The sequence below is a fragment of the Podarcis bocagei genome (assembly GCF_964188305.1).
Source record: "Podarcis bocagei genome assembly, chromosome: 15".
In the NCBI taxonomy this organism is placed as follows: Eukaryota; Metazoa; Chordata; class Lepidosauria; order Squamata; family Lacertidae; genus Podarcis; species Podarcis bocagei.
Window position 1 is genome coordinate 30,615,530 of NC_138141.1, and position 21,404 is coordinate 30,636,933.

At 49.2% G+C, this 21,404-nt stretch overlaps 3 protein-coding genes across 4 annotated transcripts in view; 1 reads left to right on the forward strand and 2 right to left on the reverse strand.

The window, feature by feature from the left end:
• BAZ1B (bromodomain adjacent to zinc finger domain 1B) overlaps positions 1-6,225 on the reverse strand; it is a 29,507-nt gene extending 23,282 nt beyond the window's left edge. Inside the window, exons 1-2 of the mRNA XM_081172271.1 lie at positions 5,827-6,225; positions 197-313 (exon numbers count right to left, since the gene is read on the reverse strand). Of these exons, the coding sequence (XP_081028397.1) occupies positions 197-313; positions 5,827-5,969 (260 nt within the window). The 5' untranslated portion in view covers positions 5,970-6,225. The remainder of the gene's footprint in view (positions 1-196; positions 314-5,826) is intronic.
• Positions 6,226-7,138: 913 nt separating this feature from the next.
• Positions 7,139-12,523, reverse strand: LOC308574455 (uncharacterized protein C2orf72 homolog). 2 transcript variants are annotated; one of them, XM_081172292.1, is made up of 3 exons: positions 11,811-12,523; positions 8,790-8,930; positions 7,139-7,194 (listed from the first exon to the last, which is right to left on the reverse strand). In XM_081172292.1, exons 1-2 carry the CDS (start codon positions 12,466-12,468, stop codon positions 8,791-8,793), a joined length of 798 nt encoding a protein of 265 aa, XP_081028418.1. In that variant the 5' UTR covers positions 12,469-12,523; the 3' UTR covers positions 7,139-7,194; position 8,790. The 2 variants fall into 2 exon arrangements, with proteins under 2 accessions (XP_081028418.1, XP_081028417.1); XM_081172291.1 differs by having other exon boundaries at positions 8,790-8,987.
• Positions 12,524-15,198: 2,675 nt separating this feature from the next.
• On the forward strand, positions 15,199-20,307 carry LOC308574113 (uncharacterized protein). Its single transcript, XM_081171575.1, has 3 exons — positions 15,199-15,866; positions 17,399-17,555; positions 20,249-20,307. Exons 1-2 carry the CDS (start codon positions 15,260-15,262, stop codon positions 17,509-17,511), a joined length of 720 nt encoding a protein of 239 aa, XP_081027701.1. The 5' UTR covers positions 15,199-15,259; the 3' UTR covers positions 17,512-17,555; positions 20,249-20,307.
• Positions 20,308-21,404: the final 1,097 nt, after the last annotated feature.

Here is a 21,404-nt window from a genome sequence, read left to right on the forward strand (position 1 = left end):
CCAAAGCTAACTTGGGGCCGATCCCCTTGATCAACACAGGTGGAGAAAGACGTTCAATCCTTCTTTGGATGCTGACTCAGACTTCTGATGATGATTTTCACAGCAACAGTCAGCCACTTGCCAAACAACCAGCATCCTACGTTTAGGGCTCATGCCCTGGTCTCTAAAAATAGATGCTTTGGATTCTGCTACTTACAGCTCAGCGACTTCCTGCTCCTCCTCCCAGGCTTCTTTGTGTGTCAGCTGGCTGCTTCCGGTGCTTTTGCAGGTCCATATTCGCTGGCTGTATTTCTCCAGCCGTGCTTCATACTCTCTGAAGGAGCAACAACTCAGGAAAACATCGTGTTTAATTTGCAGCTTGCACTCTATCTGAACTGCTTTACACAAGTTGCATGGAGTGATTACTATTTTTATTAGATATATGTACTTGTTGATACTGTGCTTGGTTGCTCCCATTATATTTTTCGGTGTTATTATTTACTGCTACCCATCAGGTACATTTTGAGCCACTTTATATGGCCACCAAACAAACAACTCGCTTCCTTACCAAACTGGAAACTGCACATTGAAGTGGCTTTCCAATTTTAGTTTAAAGACAAAGATTTGTCATCAGCACAGTTTACCTAATCCAGATTTCCCAACAAACTACAGCTACCTCAAAGGAGAATATTAAGGGAAGGAATCTGTGACCATGAGAGGAGGGATAGCAGGGAGAGAGGAAGGCATGCATGAGCCCATAATTTGACTCTGGGCATCTGAGGCAGGACTATGTGAACACAAATCCAAAACATGTATACCAACTATAACAAATCCAAGACGTGTATACAGCTAAATTGTTATCAAAGTACATGTCACACTTTTTGTATGCTTGCCAGACAAACAGGATTCACCACAACCCAACCTGAACTTCTCTTAACTTCCACAAACACCTCCAGGATGAGTTGCTGGAGAAAAGTGACTTGAAGCAGATCAACATATGAACTCTGCACAATTCAACAGCCAAGCTCTCCGTTCTACTGATTTGATCAAGAACTGTGGCTGACCAGACCAGAGGACCATTGAAGACCAACTCGCTTATGATAGCCGATAAGCTTTCAAAAGCAACTCCTCTTATCACTGAAAACCTTAAAGCAGATAAGAATGGCTCTTGAGAAAGTGTGGAGATTTGAGATGGTGAAAGGAAAAGCATAGATGCATTCAAATCTGTGCACCACAGTCAGACTTTAAGTGCTCTAAATTATAGAGCCAAGGGGCAAAAGTGAGAGGACTCGGGCAAGCCAACACAGGTGTGCAAAGACAACTGTAATTTAGCAAGACGTCCTGGAGGTGACTTGCAGGAGCATGTCACGCTACAGAAAAAGATGAACCAAGAAGAGTCATCCTTCTTTTCTAGGGCATACAGAAGCCCCAGAAACTTCATTTATAAAACTCAGCTCTTACTGACAAAAAAATCTTTCTCCTTATATGACAATGCACACACAGCCTATCTTTTTAAGGTAGAAACATGTAGCTCTGTTGCCCTTGCTAGCACTATATGCCTTGGGCTGATCGTGGGATGGACAGCCAAGGTCAGAATAGTGAAGAAAGCAAAGAATAAATGCCGGTGTTGCTGTCTACATACTATTGGGGAGGATAAAACCCACAGAAAGTGACTTTTCCTGCATTGGTGCAGAATTCTAATGCACCTAGATTCCTAAAGTGCAGGCATTCTCAGCTAGTTTAAGAGCAAGTAACCCCACCAAAGCATATTCCACTCACTGATATCACTCAAATTTGCCACTAACATATATAACAACCTGTGCACTGCCGTTGCCCTCGCACCACCCTCCAACTGACAGCTCCAGACTGCTTATCTCACACTCACCAAGGAGATTCCCCTGCCAATCACATTCTCTTCTTCTGACTGGCACCCCATCACCTCACTTGGCAGTTATGCAGCCCATGTACAGATTCATCCCAAGGGCTTTCCTGACAGAAAGAAGCTGGATCAAGACAGGCAGTCTTTGTTGCTAGCTCAGGAAGGCTATTGGTCCTGAACACACCAACTCAATAAGCATGCTCCCCACAAGCCAGCCCTCCTGCCAGCAGAGGGATCTGGCTAACTCAAGCTCCTCCTCACCAGAGGTTTGGACTTCCTTAACACCAACACACTGTGGGGGCAGGGACTACTCAACTCAAAGCAGCCTGTCCTGCAATGGGTTTTTTTGTTTGTTTTTGCATCAGAAGGGTTCTATGCCATGCTTGACTTTGCTCTGCTGCCCCCATTACGGTGGCAAGCATTTTTTTTTAATGATAAAACAGAGATTGCAGACAGTCCACAGGATTCCAGTAGAATTAAGCTAGCATGAATGGGTTATGCAAGCTGCAATCCAGGCCAGAAGGAGCTGCTCCAAAGGAAGTGGGGACTATGAGTTTACTGCGGACATGCTTCTGCCTTATCCAGTCAGATCTGTGCACAGAGACTGAAGAGCTCCAGTTTCACAAAACAACTTCTGGTCACATGATAGTAAACAAGTTACAAACACAGAAAGCAGAAAATCCCACTCTGAAGAAATCACTTTCCACCTCAAATCTCTTGCTTTAGATTATCCATCAAGACACTGCAAAAAAACAACGAAAAACCAGCCCTGCTTCCTAAAAGAACCTCAACCATTAATGACCAGAACAGCCCAGGCGGTTCAGACAGAACTGGGGAGGGGGAGGGGAAAGAGAAAGAGAAAGAGAAAGAAAAGAGGAGAGGGTTGGGTCAGAGGAAAGGGCTCTCTTGGGTACAAGACAAAGAAGCGAGAATGGTGAGAGGGAACAAAGCTTTTCCTTGTATGGATGCTAAATTTCATTGCTTAGGCGTATAAAAATCAGCTCTTTGGGCTTTTAAGATGCTCACAACACCAACCTTCGACCTAAGAGATAATTATATTTTATAGGAGAAACGAAATGGGTATCTACTGTAGGTCTAGCAATGTTCTGAATAGAAATTTGGAGGCGGCAGATTCAAGTTCAGTTCCCTGCTTAGCTATTAAGCTCATCGGCTGGCTAACCTTGGGCAAAAATCCATCTCCATCAAAGTCTGAAAAACATCAAAATAACTGCAACATGTGTATAGGGAAGCATGTAGAAGATGAAGCCAGAGCAGCAAACAATATTGTAGTGATCAATTCTTAAATAGCAGCTTTCCTTGAACTACACATCAATCACCAGTGGGCTTAGATGCAGACCTCGTTCAAATCTCTGCTCAGTCATCAAAAGATCTTTAAGTGGCCTGGGCAAGGACATGTCAGGCATAACCTTTTAACACAGTACTTGAAAAAATAAGTGTCTGAAGAAAGGGACAAGTTACACTGAAAACTTGCATCAGTATGGCAGGGTCTTTCCAGGCACTAGGCCTCAAATCAACATTGGAAATAAGCTCACAAAAGTGACTAGGCTGCAAAAAGAAAGGGGGGGTAGTGACAGTCTACTTATGCCTGGCAGAGGGGTTCATGTGATTTCAACCTTGACAACCCAGGAGAAATGAGCAATAAGCTTCTCTATCCCTGCTCAGCCTGTGTGCAACTCAACACCTACAGCTACCAGTTAAACCCAAGGTTGGCTCCAACATTCAGGGTTATAGTCAGCACAGCGCTATGGTGAATGTTTCATCAGCAATTGAATGTTCCCCCCTCCTCCTACCACAAACCCCTAAATCTGTTCTGGAGATCCCCCCCCAACAGTCCTGAGCACATATGGGAAAGTGTGAGGCTCTTAGGCAGGGGGTTGCGTTAGCATGAATTGCGTCAGCACTAGCACAAATATTTTGTTGAATGCAGAGAAATCCCCTGCACAAATGAGAAACAGTCATTTTTGCCACACCACACTAACGTTTAAAGTACCAAGAATTAAGAGAAATAATTTAATCCTAGGAATCAAACCAAGAGAACCATCTGATCTAACTCATCCTTTGCCAACTTGATGCCCTCCATGTTTCATATTACAAGTCCTATCATCCCTAGTATCACATGGCCATGTTGGCTGGGGCTGATGGGAATTGTAGTTCAGCAGCATCTGGAAGCTGGCCTGCCAGGCTGGCAAAGGCCATTTTCAACAGCAGCCAGGGAGGTGCCCAGAGCAACTCACAAGCAGTGTGTGAAAACAGCTCTCCCCTGCTGTTTGTCCACAGCACCTGGTACTTGGAGATGCACTGCTTCTGAACATGGAGGCTCCATTTTACCATTAGAGTCAACTGCTGCAGCTGAACTAATTCCACCATGAAACTGGTCTAAAGATATATAAGCTAACAGCTTTCAACACTTGTGAGGGCAAGTTAATTTATACAGACCACCACAGGAGGCAGCAACTTCCATTACTCTGAACTACCACTCACATCTCATGAACTTTCTGCCAATCAGCTTCACTGGAGGTATTACATGACAGGAGACAGCCGCTGTACAGTGAGGATCTACCCTTAATTTACTTCTGCTAAAGTTAAGCAGGTCAGGGTCTTGTCAGCCTGGAGAGTGGAGACCTCCTAGTAACCACAACTGTACCGCTCCAATTACTTGATATAAAAGTAACTAAGGATGCATAGAAGGCTTCCCCTGGCTGGATCAGACCAAAGTGATCACCATCACCTTTTTTCCAGAACTGACCAGCCAGGAGCCTCTCAGAAGCTCACAAATGCAGGGTCAAGGGCAACAGCCCCTCCTCCACCAACTGGTATTCAGAGGCAAACGGCCTCTGGCTATGGAGGCTCAATTTCAAACTCTCTTGGCTAATGAGAAGATAATTAAAGCCATAAATCTGCTTCAGCCTAAAACACACATCAAATTTGCAGCCGCCCTGAGCCCTGACAACAGGAATTCAGGGAATCAAGGAGAAAGTGATGTCCCTACCCTGCCTGTAGACACCAGACAGGCCCCTTACAGGAATGAAGCAGCAGGGTGAGATGGGCTTCCTTTGGTCTGATCCAGCTGCAGGACCAATTTTTAAGCAGGTGAGAAGGAAGAAGCTGAACCCTGTGAATTAACACTTGCTGGGGGAGCCCCAAGAAAAGGGCTGTGGGATGGGGCTTCTGCCCCCACATATACTGGGCCAGGCCTCCTTCCATTCCCTCAAGAGGCACTGAGGTCCAAAGTTTAGATGGCCCCAGTGAGAGGAGAAGACTGGGCTGTAAGAATGCAAGAAAAGTCCCGCTGTCGCATCAGGCCAAGGGGGCCCCATCTAGCCCAGCATCCTGTTCTCCAGATACAGTACTCTAATGGGAAGCCCACAAGCAAAAGATTAGGGCTCCCCAAGAGGGACGCCAGCACAAAAGCAGGACTCTCCCCACTTGCCATTTCCTAGAACTGGTATCCTTAAGTATATACGTACTGCCCCCGACTGCCGGGTGGGTGGGTGAGAGAGAAAGAAAGAAGGACCGCTGCTGGGAAAGTCCAGAGAAAGAGAACGAAAGAGGTTTCCTGTTGCCCTGATCCGTCCCGTCCCGTCTCCCCCCAAAAAACCTCGGGAAAAGACGCGACAAGCGAGCAGGCCCGACAGAGGAGGAAGGCAGGAGAAGAGAATAAGCCGAAATAGGAGGAGGAAGGGGAGCCGGGAGCGGAGAGGCAGGACGACGTAGTGGCTGAGGCAGCCTTCCTCCTTCGCCCGAATCGGGTCAGGTCAGGATAAGAGAGGGAGGGAGGGGGGAAAGGAAGGAAAGCAGAGTCAAACACAACAAAGCCCCCCCCCCATGCACTAGCCCCCCACCTCCCTCTCCTTTTCTCTTTCGGAGGTAAACAAGGGGGGCGCCATACTCTTTCCCTTCTCCTCCCCCCGCCTGCCCCCCTCCAGTTAATGCCGTCCGTAGGATACTCGCTGGTGCGGAAGGCCTCCTGCGTGTGGGCGATGACGAAGCGCTCCTCCGCCACCTCCTTCTCGTCTCCCCCAGGCGGCTCTCCCGGCGGCGGCAAAGGCTTGGCCAGCGGGAAGGGCTTGCGGCCCAGTAGCGGCGCCATCGCCCGGCCACCAGGCCCCGGGGAGGCGGCGGCGGCGGCTCCGGAGCTAGAAGGGCCGCCGGGAAAATGGCGGGAGATACACAGAAGGGGAGAAGCGGGCGGCGGCGGCGACAGTGATGATGATCCTCCTCCTCCTTTTTCTCCTCACAAGAAGGGAGAGAGCGCGGGAGGGAGAAGCCCGCTCAGTCCCTCCTCAGCCGCTCTCGCGCTCGTTCGCTCTGCGCGTGCGCAAACAACTCCCCCCCCCGTTCACACACACACACACACACACACACACACACACACACACACACTCACTCACTCACACTCACACACACAGAGTGAAAAACACAAAAATCAACACTACCACAGAAAGAAGTCAAGGAAGGGAGAGAATAAAAGAGAAGAGCGGTGGCGGGTTTTTCTTCTTAAATTTAACTATTAAGGAGACCCGCCTTCTCGATTTCTCGCGCCTTTCCGCGGGCCGCCATTGGTCTCACTCGGAATGCCCCGCCGCGCCATTGGCGGATTGGCACGTCACTCAAATAGGCGCGTTTGCTTGCGCGAGGGAGAGAAAGAAAAGGAGGGGGAAGAGGAAAGAAGCGAGGGAGGTCGCATTATGTAAGCGCAAGAAAGTAGCGCGCCGACCGCCCCGGCGCCATTTTGTGTGTCGCTGTTATTATGTCTCCGCCTCCCGCTGCCAATGAGAATGCGGGGCTTCATCCGGGGATTTGAGTGCAGGGAGGCGGGAGAGAGAGGAAAAGCCCGCTTGCCCGGCTTTTGTCTGAGCGAGTGGCGCGCGGCCTCTGCTTAAAGGGGCAGCGCCCTTTAAAAAAGCAGCGGCTCCAGAGCACCGTGGGAAACTTTGTTGCGGTAGGGGGCCTTGTTTTCCTCTTGTGCCCTCTGCTCATAACTTATTTTCCTGGCCGAGGTTTATAACTAAAAACGTGTGAACTGAAAAGAAGCCGGTGCTTCTGAGCATGTGTAAAGGGCCCAGGGTTAGAACGCAGTTCAACTTTGCCCTGGTGATCTTGAATGCCAAGGCGAAATAGTTGTCTATGCTGTAAGAGCAAGCGGGTAGGGCACAGGGCAAAAGGCCCATTTGTGGTTTTTTGAAGGGGGCACTAGAGACAGATAGCAAATGGTTTTCCCAGTGCAGGATGGTAAAATACATGACACACACACAGAGGTGCCATGCTGTTGATTTTATTTTGCAGGACAGCTGAAACCCAAAAGAACTCGGAATCTGAAGAGAAAACAGAATAAAACCATCAGGTCAATGGTTTTCCCTCCTTTTTAAGGGGTGGGTGTTATTGCATTCAATTTTCTTTGAGTGATAAAATAAATGCAACACCTATTGGCCAAAAAAACCCCACCCACAGGAGCTATCAGCTTATTTCAGTAAGCATGCAGACCATGCCTAAAAAAACATCGGATCTCTGGGCTTCTGTTGCGGCATAATGCTAAACAGGAGATTCAGGATAGATAAAAGAAAGGACTTCTTTGCACAACACCCAATTATTCTGGGGAACTCACTGGCACAAGATACGAAGGCCACAGCCTTAGATGGCTCTAGGAGTTAGACAAAGCCATGGATAACAAGTCTTTCGGTGCTAATAGCCATTATGGCTACATAGTGGAGCGGGCAGGGAATCAGTAGTCCTCAGGCCAGAACTGGCCTGGAGGGCCCCCAACTAATTTTCGGCCCCCACCACAGCAGCGACAGGACCCTCCAGTGAATGAGGGGATAAGGAGGCTTTCAAGTGTTACTCATTTGGGGCCAGTCGGTATAAAGTCAGAGGATTAGGAAAATAAGCAGAGGCTGGCTTCGCCTTTTCCTTTTCTTTGATGGGGCCCTGCTTTACACCAGCAGTTTAAAAAGTAACACTTATTTACATTTCTAATTAAAAGCCAAAGCTTGGATTTTAGCTGGCTGGAGCTTGAGTGTTCTGCATGTTGGACCTGTGCAGTCAGAGAAGAAGCACCCCTGAGTTCAGTGGAGGTTACCCAGGAAACCATGTACAGGATTGCAGCCATGCCACAAAAACAATATAATGTGTTCTTTTTATTTTGTATTTGGTCTTGCTGGGAACCTAAAGGGAAACGCCATCTCATGGCTCTAGGGTCTGTCTTGATGAGCTCCTGCACATCCACATTTACTATCGGTGACAGGTATCTGCTTTATTAGTGTCAAACTTCTCCTGAACATGGAGGCTCCATTTTCAACTGTCCTGGCTAATACTCATTGACAATACCCATAAGTATGTAAAATTAATTGTTGTTTTCAATCCATCTAAGCTACTGAAACCTAAGAGGTTGCCTCATATTGAGTGAGACCACTGGTCCATCCAACTCAGTACACAAACTGGGAGTGGCGATCCAGGGTTCCAGATGGGGGCATGAGCAGCCCGACCTGGATTTCTGCATGCAAAGCAGCTTCTTTATCACTGAGCTAAGGTTCTTTCCCTAAGAGTAAAATAAGACCCCAGTCCTTATGGTTCTGGAGAAAGGGCAAATTTAAATAGGAAGATAGGAATCTGCCTTATACAAAATCAGATTAGCCCAGAGATGCCATTGGGGAATGAACCTGTGACTTTCTGCATGGGAAGCTGAAGCCGAACCACTAAGCCAGAAGCCCTTCACTGGGCATCACCAGATCTTGTGGTAGTGAATCCAACAAGTTATGTGTGCAATCTGGCTGAAGAGCAGTTCTCTTTTGCCCGCCCCATACGGCTTTTGGATGACGCCCAATTGCTGGCATTCTGAGACGGGCCTGAGTTGAAGTTCTCTTGCTCAAAGCCAACAAGGCTCTTGACAGAGAAAGCCGAAGGAAACACACACCTCAGACAGGCGGCAAGTGCAGGAGTTGCAACACCTCTGGCGGGATCATCCCTTGGTTGTAGGCGTACCACCCTGCTGCGGAAGCCAAGGCAATGAATGTCATCCCCACGAAACTTTTGACGGCAAACGAAGTCCACGAACCTGTAATGGTTAGCGAATCCTTAGTGACCTCGGCGTTATGGGCCTCCTCCGGCATACCTGCACAGGAATTCTTGGGTTAACTAGATCAAGGGGATAGTCCCACTTTCCCATTCCTGTACCCATTCATAAAAACACATCTCTTATCTTCCATTCGCAGCCGCCAAGACCACATAACACCGGTCTTGAAAGACTTAAATTGGCTCCCAGTACATTTCCGAGCACAATTCAAAGTGTTGGTGCTGACCTTTAAAGCCCTAAATGGCCTTGGCCCAGTATACCTGAAGGAGTATACCCCCATCGTTCTGCCCGGACGCTAAGGTCCAGTGCCGAGGGCCTTCTGGTGGTTCCCTCACTGCGAGAAGCAAAGCTACAGGGAACCAGGAAGAGGGCCTTCTTGGTAGTGGCGCCCGCCCTGTGGAACGCCCTCCCACCAGATGTCAAAGAGATAAGCAACTACCTGACATTTAGAAGACATCTGAAGACATCAGGGAAGTTTTAAATGTGTGACATTTTAATGTATTTTTAATCTTTGTTGGAAACTGTCCAGAGTGGCTGGGGGAACCCAGCCAGATGGGCAGGGTACAAATAAATTATTATTATTATTATTATTATTATTATTATTGAGCAAAATTTACATACCCCTTTTGACCTTTCAGAGGCTCTGGGAACCTCTAAGCCTGTGGTTCCCAAAGCAGGTGTAGTGCTTCCTGCGGGAGGAATTCCAGGAGGTGGGGTGGCTGAGAGGCAAGGGGGTGGCAATGACCACAAGACTTTAAAAAGATGGTCCCACTGGGAGCTGTGTTTTGCTCTGAGTGCTGAAAGTGTTTGGGAGTCCCCTCCTCCCTGCACAGAGCTGCTGTTCCCAGCATTCCCTGTGAACGAGGGAATTATGGTTGGACTACAGTACTCTTGAGCATTGTAGCTCTGGGAGGGGAACAGGAGGAGACTGAGAGGTGACATTATAGCAATCTTGAAATATCCAAAGGGCTGTCAAATGGAAGATGAAGCCTGCTTCTTTTCTGCTGCTCTGGAGGGGAGGACCCAAACTGGGGGGGGGGGGGGGAGAGATTCTGACTAAACATTTGGAAGAACTTTTGGACAGTAAGAGCTGTTTGACGGTGGAGTCAAAGATCATGGACTCTCTTTCCTTGGAGGTTTCCAAGCCAAGATTGGATTGCCATCTGTCATGGATGCTTTAGTTGAGCTTCCTTCTTTGCAGCGGGTTAGACTAGATGACGTTAGGGGGTCCCCTCCAACTCTGCTATCCTGTTGGCCCTAAATTCTTCAGTTTTGTTGAATTAATTAAACTACATAATTTTTAATGGATTTTGAATCAAGGGGCAATTACCGGTAATTGCCATGGTTTTGACTTCTTTTGCATTATTATCTTCCTTACTGGGTCATGCAAACCACTCTTCTGAACAATGCTTTTCATAGGATTGAGGCAGGGGGCACGGGGGACAAGTTTATGTAATCAGGGGGGCAGCGACCCCCAAAAGCTAGCTCTAAGCAGTTTGCATGTGGCAGAAGCTTCGAGTCCTAAGGCGGAAAGGAAATTCTGATGTCTATCCTTAACCACACAGATCAGGGAGGTCATTGGACCTTTGACTCGAGGGGCCTTATGCATAGGGTTCTGTCTTGTAAGTCACCGCACATCAGAACTGATCTTGAGTCACTGTGGAGTGATCATAGAATCATAGAGCTGGAAGGGACCAAAGGGTCATCTAGTCCAACCCCCTGCAATGCAGGCATCTTCATGAGCCCAAGAGAGAGGGGGCAAGCCAGGCCTTGTGGGGGAGAGAACAAAGCATGCACCCTGCTTGTTGTTCTGGGGCAGACAAAATATAGCTGATTGCCTTATGGCAAGTTGGACCATTGGTCCATCTAGCTCAGTACTGTCTGCACTGACTGGCAGCAGCAGTTCTCCAGATAGTCAGTCACAGGTCTTTTCCTGGAGATGCCAGTGGTGATTGAACCTGGCACCTTCTGCATTTTCTGAGCTACAGCCCCTCAGCTTGGCTAAGCTGGGGGCGAGAAACACAGAGGGCTGGGTTGCTCTGTGTTAAGAACAACAACAACAAAATGATGGCCCTGGTGATTTCCCTAGAAATCTGGCAGGGATCAGTGAATTTGGGACTTCTGTTGGAGTTAAACTGTATTGCCACCTACACTCAGCTTGTACAGTGGTACCTCGGGTTACATACGCTTCAGGTTACAGACTCCGCTAACCCAGAAATAGTGCTTCAGGTTAAGAACTTTGCTTCAGGATGAGAACAGAAATTATGCTCCGGCGGCGCAGCGGCAGTGGGAGGCCCCATTAGCTAAAGTGGTGCTTCAGGTTAAGAACAGTTTCAGGTTAAGAACGGACCTCTGGAACGAATTAAGTACTTAACCCGAGATACCACTGTATACAGAAGAACTTAAGAGGAGACTGTCTTCTGGATTGGGCTAATGACTGACCTAGCCCTGTATCATTTTCTCACAGTGGCCTAATACCCCTCAGAACCTAGAAATCTAGATAGACTGCCTCTGGAGCTGGGGGTTCCATAAGGAGCCCGGCTGCTGGATCAGGCCAAAATGGCCCGTCTAGGCCAACATCTTGTGGCAACAGTGGCCAACCAGATCCCTCCGCTGGGAAACTGGCAAGCAGGACCAGAACACGAAGAGCCCTCTCCCCAGTTTCTGGGGCTTCCAGAAACTTGTACTGTATTGAGAAACAATGCTGCCTCCAATTCTCCAATCAGGCAGAGTGACAGGCAACCTCCAGTAGCCTCCTTCCAAGGAAAGGGGCCATTTCACACTAGAGGGCGCCACCAATGAACCTTGGGGGAGCCCCTGCTGTCTTACACGACCCCTGTGCCAGAACCGGGAGCCTCACACCTTTGGATTTGATCAGGGCTTCAGAAGCCCTGCAAGCTGCCTTCACGATGGCCAGGTTCCCCCGCGGGTGGCCTGGGGTGTAGATCTCCGCTTCCACTTCCACGTCCTCCAGCTCCATCGGGCCGTTCTTGACCTCCTCCGCAGCCTTTCCAGCCTTGCTCTGCTTCTGCGCAGACCCCTTGGGGAAGGCGCCCCGGAGCATGCGCAGCAGCTGGTCGCGGGCGGCCTCCGCCTCCGAAGTCTTGGGGTCCATGACGACGCCCACCAGGGCACAGGGGGACTTCTCAACAAACTTCTTCACCTCCTTGATGACCCTGCGGAGCTCCTTCTGCTTTCCCTGGAGGCAGGAAGCCCGGCAGAGGAAGAAGATCAGCTGGCATGGCGTGCCCCCGATATTGCAGGTGGTGGCAGCCAAGGGCTCCTTCAGGGAATCTCCGGGGTGGATGGGGAAGCAGTTGGTGGTAATGAGGTCCTTGATGAAGGTGTCCATCATCCCATGGATGTCCTTGCCTTCCAGCGTCTCCCCAATGAGCAGGACCTCAGGCTGGCCCGCCACCTTCTTCACCAGGACCTGGAGGTCCTTGGCGACCTTGCTCCCGGGCCCTGCGATGCATATTGCTTCGGGAAGCTGCTCGGAGCCCTTCCCCTCCTTGGTCATGTCCTGCCAGCATGGAGTCCGTGGCCGCCTGCCTTTAGCTAAACCTTGAAGGGCTTCCAGGCCACACGGCCGGCCGATGTCACAATGCCCACCCACACAGAAGCAGGCAGAGCCTGCAGCAGCCCCTCCCTCACACAGCTCAGGAGCATAGCACCCACTCACTTCATCCCAGGGGGCTGCATCACAGCCTGGGGCTTTCAGCTCCACATGTGAATGGTTCGTCAAAAGGCCAGTGGCAGCAGCTACAACCGAGTCCCAGAAGGGGTCCAGGAGAGCTAGGTTTGGTATGTTTGCGGCTGATGCTGGAAGCTGGAGACACAGAGGCTTGTCTTGCTCTGTGCTGGACCCAAAGCTGTGGCTTGGGGCTTCCCTAGGACCCTAATGGGGAGGCAAGGACTACTGAAGTGTTATTGCTGTGAGCCCCTCTAGCCTGTGCTCATATAGACTGACCCCTTGCAATGCAGGAGTCATGGCTAAAGAACAGATGGCCATCCAACCTCTGCTTAAAAACCTGCAAGGAAGGAGAGTCCACCACCTCCCAACTGGCAAACAGCTCTTGCTGTCAGAAAGATGTTTAGTCAGAATCTACTTCCTTGTAACTTGAAGAAATTGGTTCAAGTCCCACCTTCTAGAGTAGGAGTAATCAAGCTTGCTCCATCTTCCATGTGACAGCCCTTGAGCTATTAGAAGATGGCTATCATATCTCTTCTCAGTTTCCTCTTTTCCAGGCTAAACATAGGCAGCTCCTTGATCATCCTGATTGCCCTCCTCTGCACATGTAACAGCTCATTAACATCCTTCTTAAATTGCAGCACCCAGAACGGGATACAGTGGGATCTGTCCAGGTTGGATACAGCCACTTTGGTGTAGTGCTTACACTGTGGCTTGGGAGAGACCAGGGTTCAATTCTCCATTTGGCCATGAAACTCACTGAGGGACCCTTAAGGGCCAGTCACTGCCTCTCAGTGTCATGTTCCCTCCCTGCCCGCTCAGCCAAAGAAGGCTCTTTTCTCCTCCTTCTGCCCTGGCTCCTGCCTTGCAGGTGGCACCAAACCCCCTAAATTGCTGTCCCTATCTCCTGGGTCACTGTCCTGGTTTCCTGCCTCCACCACACACACTTCAGAGCCCTGCCAGTCCCTGACACTCAGCTTAACCTACGTCAGAGGGCCATTGTGGGAAGTAAATGAGAGGGAGAGAACCTTGTATACGTCACCTTGAGCTCCTTAAAGAAAAAGGTGGGATATAAATGCAATGAAATAATGAAACAATATATGTGTAAATAAAGTCATATACTCTTAAGACAGCAGTCTCCACTGAGATTCATTCCAAGGAAACCAAACCCATGAGCATGCACAGGAGGAACCCCTGGATTATCTTGTTGCTCAGAAATTGAGGTGCACATAACATTGGATTTTTTGCAGTAAAGGGAAATGATGAGGAGTGTGTGCTGGAAAGTGCAGAACGGAACATCATCTGACCTCTCCACAAACCAGAGTATATGCTCAAACAGGAGAAGCTGCAACCTCCCTGCAAAGGTTTCTTTCAGACGGCCATTTTACTGAGCATTCATTCGGATTCTGAGGCAGCAAAACTTCTGAACATCAGTTGCTGGAAACCGCAGGAAAGGGGAAGTGTTGGTGCTCAAGCCTTGCTTGCAAATTTCCTAAAGGGATCTGGTTGGCCGCTGTGACAATAGGATGCAGGACTAGACGGACCTCCTTTTGGCCTGATCCAAGAGGCCCATATTAGGTTTTTATTTGTTTGAACGAAGTTTACAGGATTGGAAAAAAATGCATCCTTTCCAGTGCATTTTCCCATTACTTTTCTTATCACCAAAAGTCAGGGTTTTTTTGAGAGGGAAGGAGGCAGGTGGTTTGTCACACATGAGCTCCAAATCAACTTCTATTGCATAACATGAATTTGCCAGTATGTGGCTGAATCCCACCCAACCATCAGGAACAACCCATATAGTCTGCCATGGTAAACACACTTACTTGGGAGCAAATGTAAAAATGTTTATTTTGCAAAATTTATATACTGCTTGATTGTAGCAAATCCTCTTACGGTTTACAAGAAAAAATAAAATTATCAATAAAAGAAATGACACCTTTAAAAATAAATTAAGAGTAAAAGAAATTACACAACATTGACAACTATGTACCTGGATTGGTTTGCCTAAACAAAAATGTTTCTCCTTTCAGCAACTCTGCTGTAGCATTTTGCAATCACTAGTTTCTGGATCATGAAGCACAAGGGAAGCCCCACACAGAACGCAGTGCAGTAATCCAGTTTTGAGATCCCCAGTACCTGCACTACTGAGCTCTGTAGGGCTTTCTTTCGAGTAAACATGCCTGCATTGAGCAGTGTCACTTAAAGCGTTGTCGTCCTCGTTTCTTTCGCGAAAGGCCACGAGCAATAGAATGAGAGCGGAGAGCCGTGCCTTCCCAAATGGACCTGGTGCCAAGGAGGCTGACTCCCACATTCTTCGCCCCGGTCGCTTCTCTCTCTAAGCCTCGAAAGCTTTTGAGGAGGCAACAACCGTGGCCAAAATTCTTGCACGCTTGCTTGGGCGCTTCGAAGAACAGGGGGCTCGCCAAATGCGCCCAGGGCGCACACATCTAGCCGGTGCGCCCAGGGCGCACGGGCAGCCAGGCCAAGCACGCGGCGTTTCGTGGGCACACGCAGCAGCAGTGCCAGCAGCAAGGACCCCTTACGCGAGGAGGGATTGTGACACCGTGCGAGTGGCGCCCGTCCCGTCGGGAGGCGCCACCAGCAGCTGGAGCCGGGCGGAATGGAGAGGAAAGAGCAGCGGGGCGGAGGGCGGCGGACCGACGCCCACCAGGACCCGTGCGAGGGCGAACCCGGGGGCGCGGTGGTGCAGCGAACGCAAGTGGTGCTCCTGGCCGGCGAGCCGTGGGGGGCCGAGAGCGGCCAGCAGGTCCTCAGCTCTTTCGCGCACCACGTGCTGCCCACAACGGGGGGCGGCCCCCAAGAGGCCCCTGGTGCCGAGCCCACCGCGAAGTCCCAACAGCAGCAGCAGCAGCTGGGCACTCAGTCGCCGCCCTGCACTTCCTCGGTCGCGCAGTCGGGGCAGCTGACTTTCTTCCTGTGCCGGGCGGCGTCGCTGCGGGAGCGGGCGTCGCGGCTGCGGGAGGTACTGCAGGGCGTGCGGGACCAGAGCCGCGGCGCGCCGGCCGCCCTGGTGGGCGTGATTGTGCAGCCGCGGCCCGAGGAGGAGTACGAAGCCCTGAGTCGCCTCGAGGAGCTGCTCCGCGAGGTCTTCGAAGTCGAGGGCGCCTGCTCTATGGAGATCCACACGGCCGTCTTCGCTCCCGGCCGGCCCGACGGGGCCCTCGAGCTCCGGCGCGTCAAGGGCCGCGTCGCCACCAAGCGAACGCGTGAGTAGGGGTCGGGAGGCGATCTGGGTATGCTCGAGGGGGCGCTCTTCACTGCTTTCAGAACGCCGTCGCTGCGCAAGCCTCCTGCTGTGGCACAAGGTGCCTCTGGGCATGTGCTTAGGGCCAGCTAGCCCTTGCAAAGCCCCGTCCTGTTTCCACACTAACCGACAAGTGCCCTCCAATGGCTAGTTTAGTCCTCATTCCCTGCAAGGCTTGTTTACTTGCAATATGATGGAGGAGAGTCTTTCTGACAGTGAGATTTGGGGGAGCGGGAAGCACTCTGGGTATGCTCAGGGGCACTCTTCATCCCTTGCAACAGCGGAGGCTGAAATCAAACCCTCAGTGGCTGCTCAGACTTGATGTGGGCTTAACTCCTGCTGTGGCACAAGCTGCTTCTGGGCATGTGCAGAGTGGCAACCATCCCTTGCAAGGCCCATTCCACTAGCTATTTTAGTCCTCACTCCCCCCCCCAAGTCTTTTTTGCTTGGCACATTTATTTATTACATTAATATACCACTCCCCCCCCCAGGAGTGTAAGGTGATGTTGTACCTGCTGCTTCTCCTCCCCATAACAACCCTGTGAAATAGGTTAGGCTGAGAGATGTTGAAAGGCCCATTGTCACCTGCTTAGCTTCCTTTCTGAGTGGGGATTCGAATCCAGGCCTCTCAGGTCATAATCCAACCAGCTCTCACGATGAAAGAGGAGAGTCTTTCTGACATGGGGGAGAGAGAGAGAGAGGAAAGGAGGCTTCAGGATCTGGTCCTGCAACTCCCAAGCAGTTGTGAGACACTCCCCCCCCCCAACTGTACTCCCAAACCAATCTTGAATGCTCCCCTCTGGAGCTGAAAGGTGGGCTACTGCTCAAATAACTGCCAATCTGGTGGCTTGCTACTAGCTGAGTGGGATAGGAGTCACTCTGTGCATGCCCAGAGGATCTCTTCTTCAGTATCATTTCCTGTGTTGCAGAAGAGTCAGTGAACACCCAGCAGCCATGGGCAAGCCACCCCGGCACTGACACATGACCTCGCACCCCCTTTAAAAAAAAGTCCAAGGGAGTCCGTTCCACTTTCGAACAGCTCTTGCCCTCAGTAAGTTGTTCCAGGTTAATGGAGGCTTGGTGTGGCTGTTCCTTCTCTTGAGGCCCACATGCAATCAAATCCCCTGCTCAGAGCATCGCCAGGAACCCTTATGCTGGGATTTGTTTTCTGGTTTGATTTATTGTTCTGGGCTTCTTTATATATTTTCATGTTTTCCTGCTTGTGAGCTGCCCAGAGGTTGCTGTTAATGGGCATCAATATGGACGATGTTATAAGATAAATTGCAGCCACTTACCCTGATGTATAACAAAAGTCTAATCATGCAACAGTGACACGGCAGCACCTGCCTCCATCTCCCTTTGTGGTTTCCCTTGGGGCAAACTGTAGTGTCCTTGGGGGCAGAGACTTCTCACTTTGCACTTTGCAAAGTGTGATGCACATTTATGGTGCTATAGAAAGGAATTGTTTGTTTCTTTTTCCCCTCCACCCTCAAGTGAGCGAAACTTGGACAGACAAATCAAGGTTTATTCAGTTGTTGGGAGCTGCGCTGTCTTTCGGAACAATGGCCTACGGGGGCTATTACTTCTACCATCACCCGCCAATGTAAAGCCTTCTACTCTGCCAGGACTTCTCCCTCCTTACCTGGTCCTGGTTAAGGTGCGTATCAAGGGGGAGGAGGCGTCTCTGTAGGAACCTGGGGTGATGATCTTCTGCTCCCAGGGTAAGCAGGGGCATAGCTAGGGGGGTAGCTGCCCTCCCTAAATCAAGTAAATAAATAAAAATAGGAATAATCAGAATAAGTGAAATTGAAATTCTCGCTGAGGTCATTTGGATGATGCTGTGGCACATTCTAGCGACTCAACTGGCAATCCGACTGAACGATAGGCGTAATTCCGCAAACTGACCAATCACATTGCGGGTAGCTCCGTTCTGGAAGTTTCTCATAGTTTCCAGCATTTTCTCCTGAGAAGGTGCACCTGCAGGGCCTGACCAGTTTCTAAACAACTGGAAGGTTCCCACAGGCTATTTATACCCCCTAAATTAAATCCTGGCTACACCCATGAGGGTTTGAGCTAATTAATAATAATAATAATACAGTAATAATAATTTATTTATATGCCTCCCATCTGACTGGGTTGCCTGTGCTACTCTGGGTGGCTTCAACAAATTAAAACGTCAAACACAGTAAAACATCAAGTATTAAAAACTTCCCTATACAGGGCTGCCTTTCAGGTGTCTTCTAAAAGTCTAATAGTTGTTTATTTCCTTGACATCTGACGGGAGGGTGTTCCACAGGGCGGACACCACTACCGAGAAGGCCCTCTGTCTGATTCCCTGTAACCTCACTTCTTGCAGTGAGGGAACCGCCAGAAGGCCCTCAGAGCTGGACCTCAGTGTCTGGGCTGAACAATGGGAAAATAAATGCAGATTCATGCAGCTTGTAGCTCAGAGGTGGAGAAGCCCTGAAGGAACCTTCTGATTTGGTCCACTAGGGTGTTTTCTCCCCAAACCACATTCTCCTTCCTTAAAGTGAGCTCCCAATTGTTCCTTTGCAAGCGGGGCTCGCTTACTATATCAGCTGATTGACACCGACAGTGAGTCCTTCTGGGATTACCCACCAAGAACTCCCTAGTGCAGCCAAGGGGCTCGCTGTCAGTGTCAAACAGCTGACTGGCTCTGAAAGAAAGTCCCTTTGAGGGCACAAAAATGATTTGCATCAGCTTCAAAGGAGTCTGCTCTGCTTGCAGGCAATCTGAGAAAGTAGGTCATGCAACTAGTCCCTTTGAAGGCATGCCTTGGATGGCTGCACGATACAGTCCTCAGGCAATCCCGCTCATAAGAGGAGCCCTGTAGCTGGATCAGGCCAAAGGGGGTCCATCTAGTCCAGCTTCCTGTTCTCACTGGGCCAACCAGATGCCTCTTCTGGGGAGCCCCCAAGCAGGACCCAAGTGCAACAGCATTTGAGTGCCAGTGGTGCTGGAAGTGGAAGGCACAAGAGGCTGTGCCCATTTGAGGTGACGATCCCCACATCTATGGAACACCCTGAAGTCCAAAAGATGCACATCTTTCTAGCCATGTGGAAATTAGGACCTCTTTATAAGCATGATGGGCTGGAGATATATAAATCCAGATCTTATTGTGGGTTTAACATGGGAGTTTGGATGGCTGTTGATTATATTTTCTGGCGCTGATTTCTGACATTAAAAATAATAATCTTGTTTTTAACTGAGATCATTGCATCAGCTTGAGATAATATAAGCTGTCCCGAGGGCTTCTAAGCAGCTGGATACCAGGACGCTCGTTTTGCACATAATGAAATGGAAAAGTCAGAAAGGTTGCAGAAATGTGTTGGCACCACCCTTTGACATGTTGCTTGCCCTAGTGTGTTCGATCAAAGGAAGTCCCGTAAGGGAAGTCCCGTAGCTCAGGGGCAGAGCCTTCCTTGCATGCAGAAGGTCCCAGGTTCAATCCCCAACAGCATCTCTCCAGGTAGGGCTGCGAATGTTCCCCACCTGAAACCCCAAGTGCTTCTGCCATACTCAGTTAGATGGATCAAGGGTCTCACTTGATATAAGGCAACTTTATATGTTCCAATTTATTACATTCCTTTATTCAGAACCATGTGGACTAGAATCTTACCTTGCGGAAAGGGAGTAGCTCAGTGGCAGATCACACACTTTGCATGCAGCGGGTCCCAGGGTCAAACCCGGAAATATCTTCATGTAAGACTGGGAATGTTTCCTGCCTAAAACCCTGGAGAACAGCTGCCCATCAGTGCAGACGGTACAAGCTAGATGTAAGGTCACACTCTGTATCTTATCTACACCTGCAGATAGTTGATTTTAGACGTGGAATATAAATCTACCAAAATAATTTTCTTAATTCACCCGAATCCTTATTGCAAGTTAATTATTGGAAATCTAAGTAAGCAATTGTATGAACTTGTTAGTTTTTGTTAGACGTTATTGCTGTTTCTATTAGTTGTATTATTAGTAACTGTAAGTTTTTAAAACAGTTTTTAATGTTGCTTTTCAAATTGTTGTAACCTGCCCAGGTACCCTAGTGTGGAGGGCAGATCAGTAATAATAATAATAGTAATAAGAGTAATAATGTATTGTGACAATGAGGCATGCATATGGGTGATAATTTTGTACCTTTCTGTTGTGAACCACCCTGAACTCTCCGGATGAAAGGTGGTATACAAGTGTAATAAACAATGGCCATAATATAACTCTGTCTTTGTATCTGTTAATAATTCTCTCTATTAATATTTGCCCTTGAATTGTTGTCTTTGTCCCCTGCTCCTAATGTGGTGCTTGCATTTCCCTCCCCTTCCCCCGCAGGTCTCGTGCTCATCTGGATTTTCAGCTGTCACCCAGAATAAAAATGTACAAAACCGAAAGGTCTGACTTTGTCTGCATAGGCCAGGGATCACGAACCTCCTCCTGAAGAAGTTCCCTTGTGGACAACCTTCCATGTGCCAAAGGTGGGCGGGGCCAGAGGTAAAAGTGGGTGGAGCACAGGTGTGGTGCTTGGCCTTTGTACAGCAGGCTGCATTCCAGCCACGGAAAAGTCAGAGGGTTCTACTCCTCTCTCCATCCTGCACCTGGGATGTGAACAAGGGGCAGCTGCATCACAGGTCAATGACACATCCCAGCCAGGCAGGGCTGAAGAGGGCAGAAAGAGGCTGCATTCACATGGTCGTCGATTCCATTTCCCCGACTTTCCCCTAACTCTTAATTTCCACATTATATCGGAGCTTTCACACAATGGAAAATGGCACATGTTTAGTACTCATTTCCATGTAATTGGCATTATGTATCTTAACACTTGCAAGGCACTTAACACTTTGCTAACTGCCGCCCATGCATTAAAGGATAAGACAACCCTTAGCTGCAAGCTCACAATGAAACAGACACAGCACAAAAGGAAAAAGGAATGGGGAGGGTAGAGGAAATCAAACACCGGAGCAGCTGCTCCTACACTGGTTTCCCCCTTGCTGTGATGATCTTCCTGAGAGACAGGGGATGCAGCCCCACAGACAAAAAGTGGGGCAACTCAGAAGGTGGGGGTGGAAAGGGAACCATTTGAGAGGGAGGAGGAAAGTAGAATGTCCTGGAGGGAGGCAAGGGAGAAAAAAGTGTGAATCTACATGTACTGTATGAGGACAAAAAGGGAGAATAGGCACACGTATCAAATACCAGGAAATGTCAAAATGGCATAATTTTTCATATATTTTGCCCGCTCCCCCAACCACCACCAGATCACAGATCACATCTATCTCTGTTAACAAAACCATGTAAACCAGGGATCTGGTGCATTGCAGCAAGACCGTGGTACAAAACCATCCACAGATTCTTATGGATCCTCATACGATGTGTGTGTATTTTTATGAGAGATCTTTGCAAAGTCGTCATCCTTTGAAAAGCTGCCACTATTGTGCCCTTAAGATGTACCCTGCAATTTGTTGCTGGTTGTTTTAACTGATTTTATGGTTTC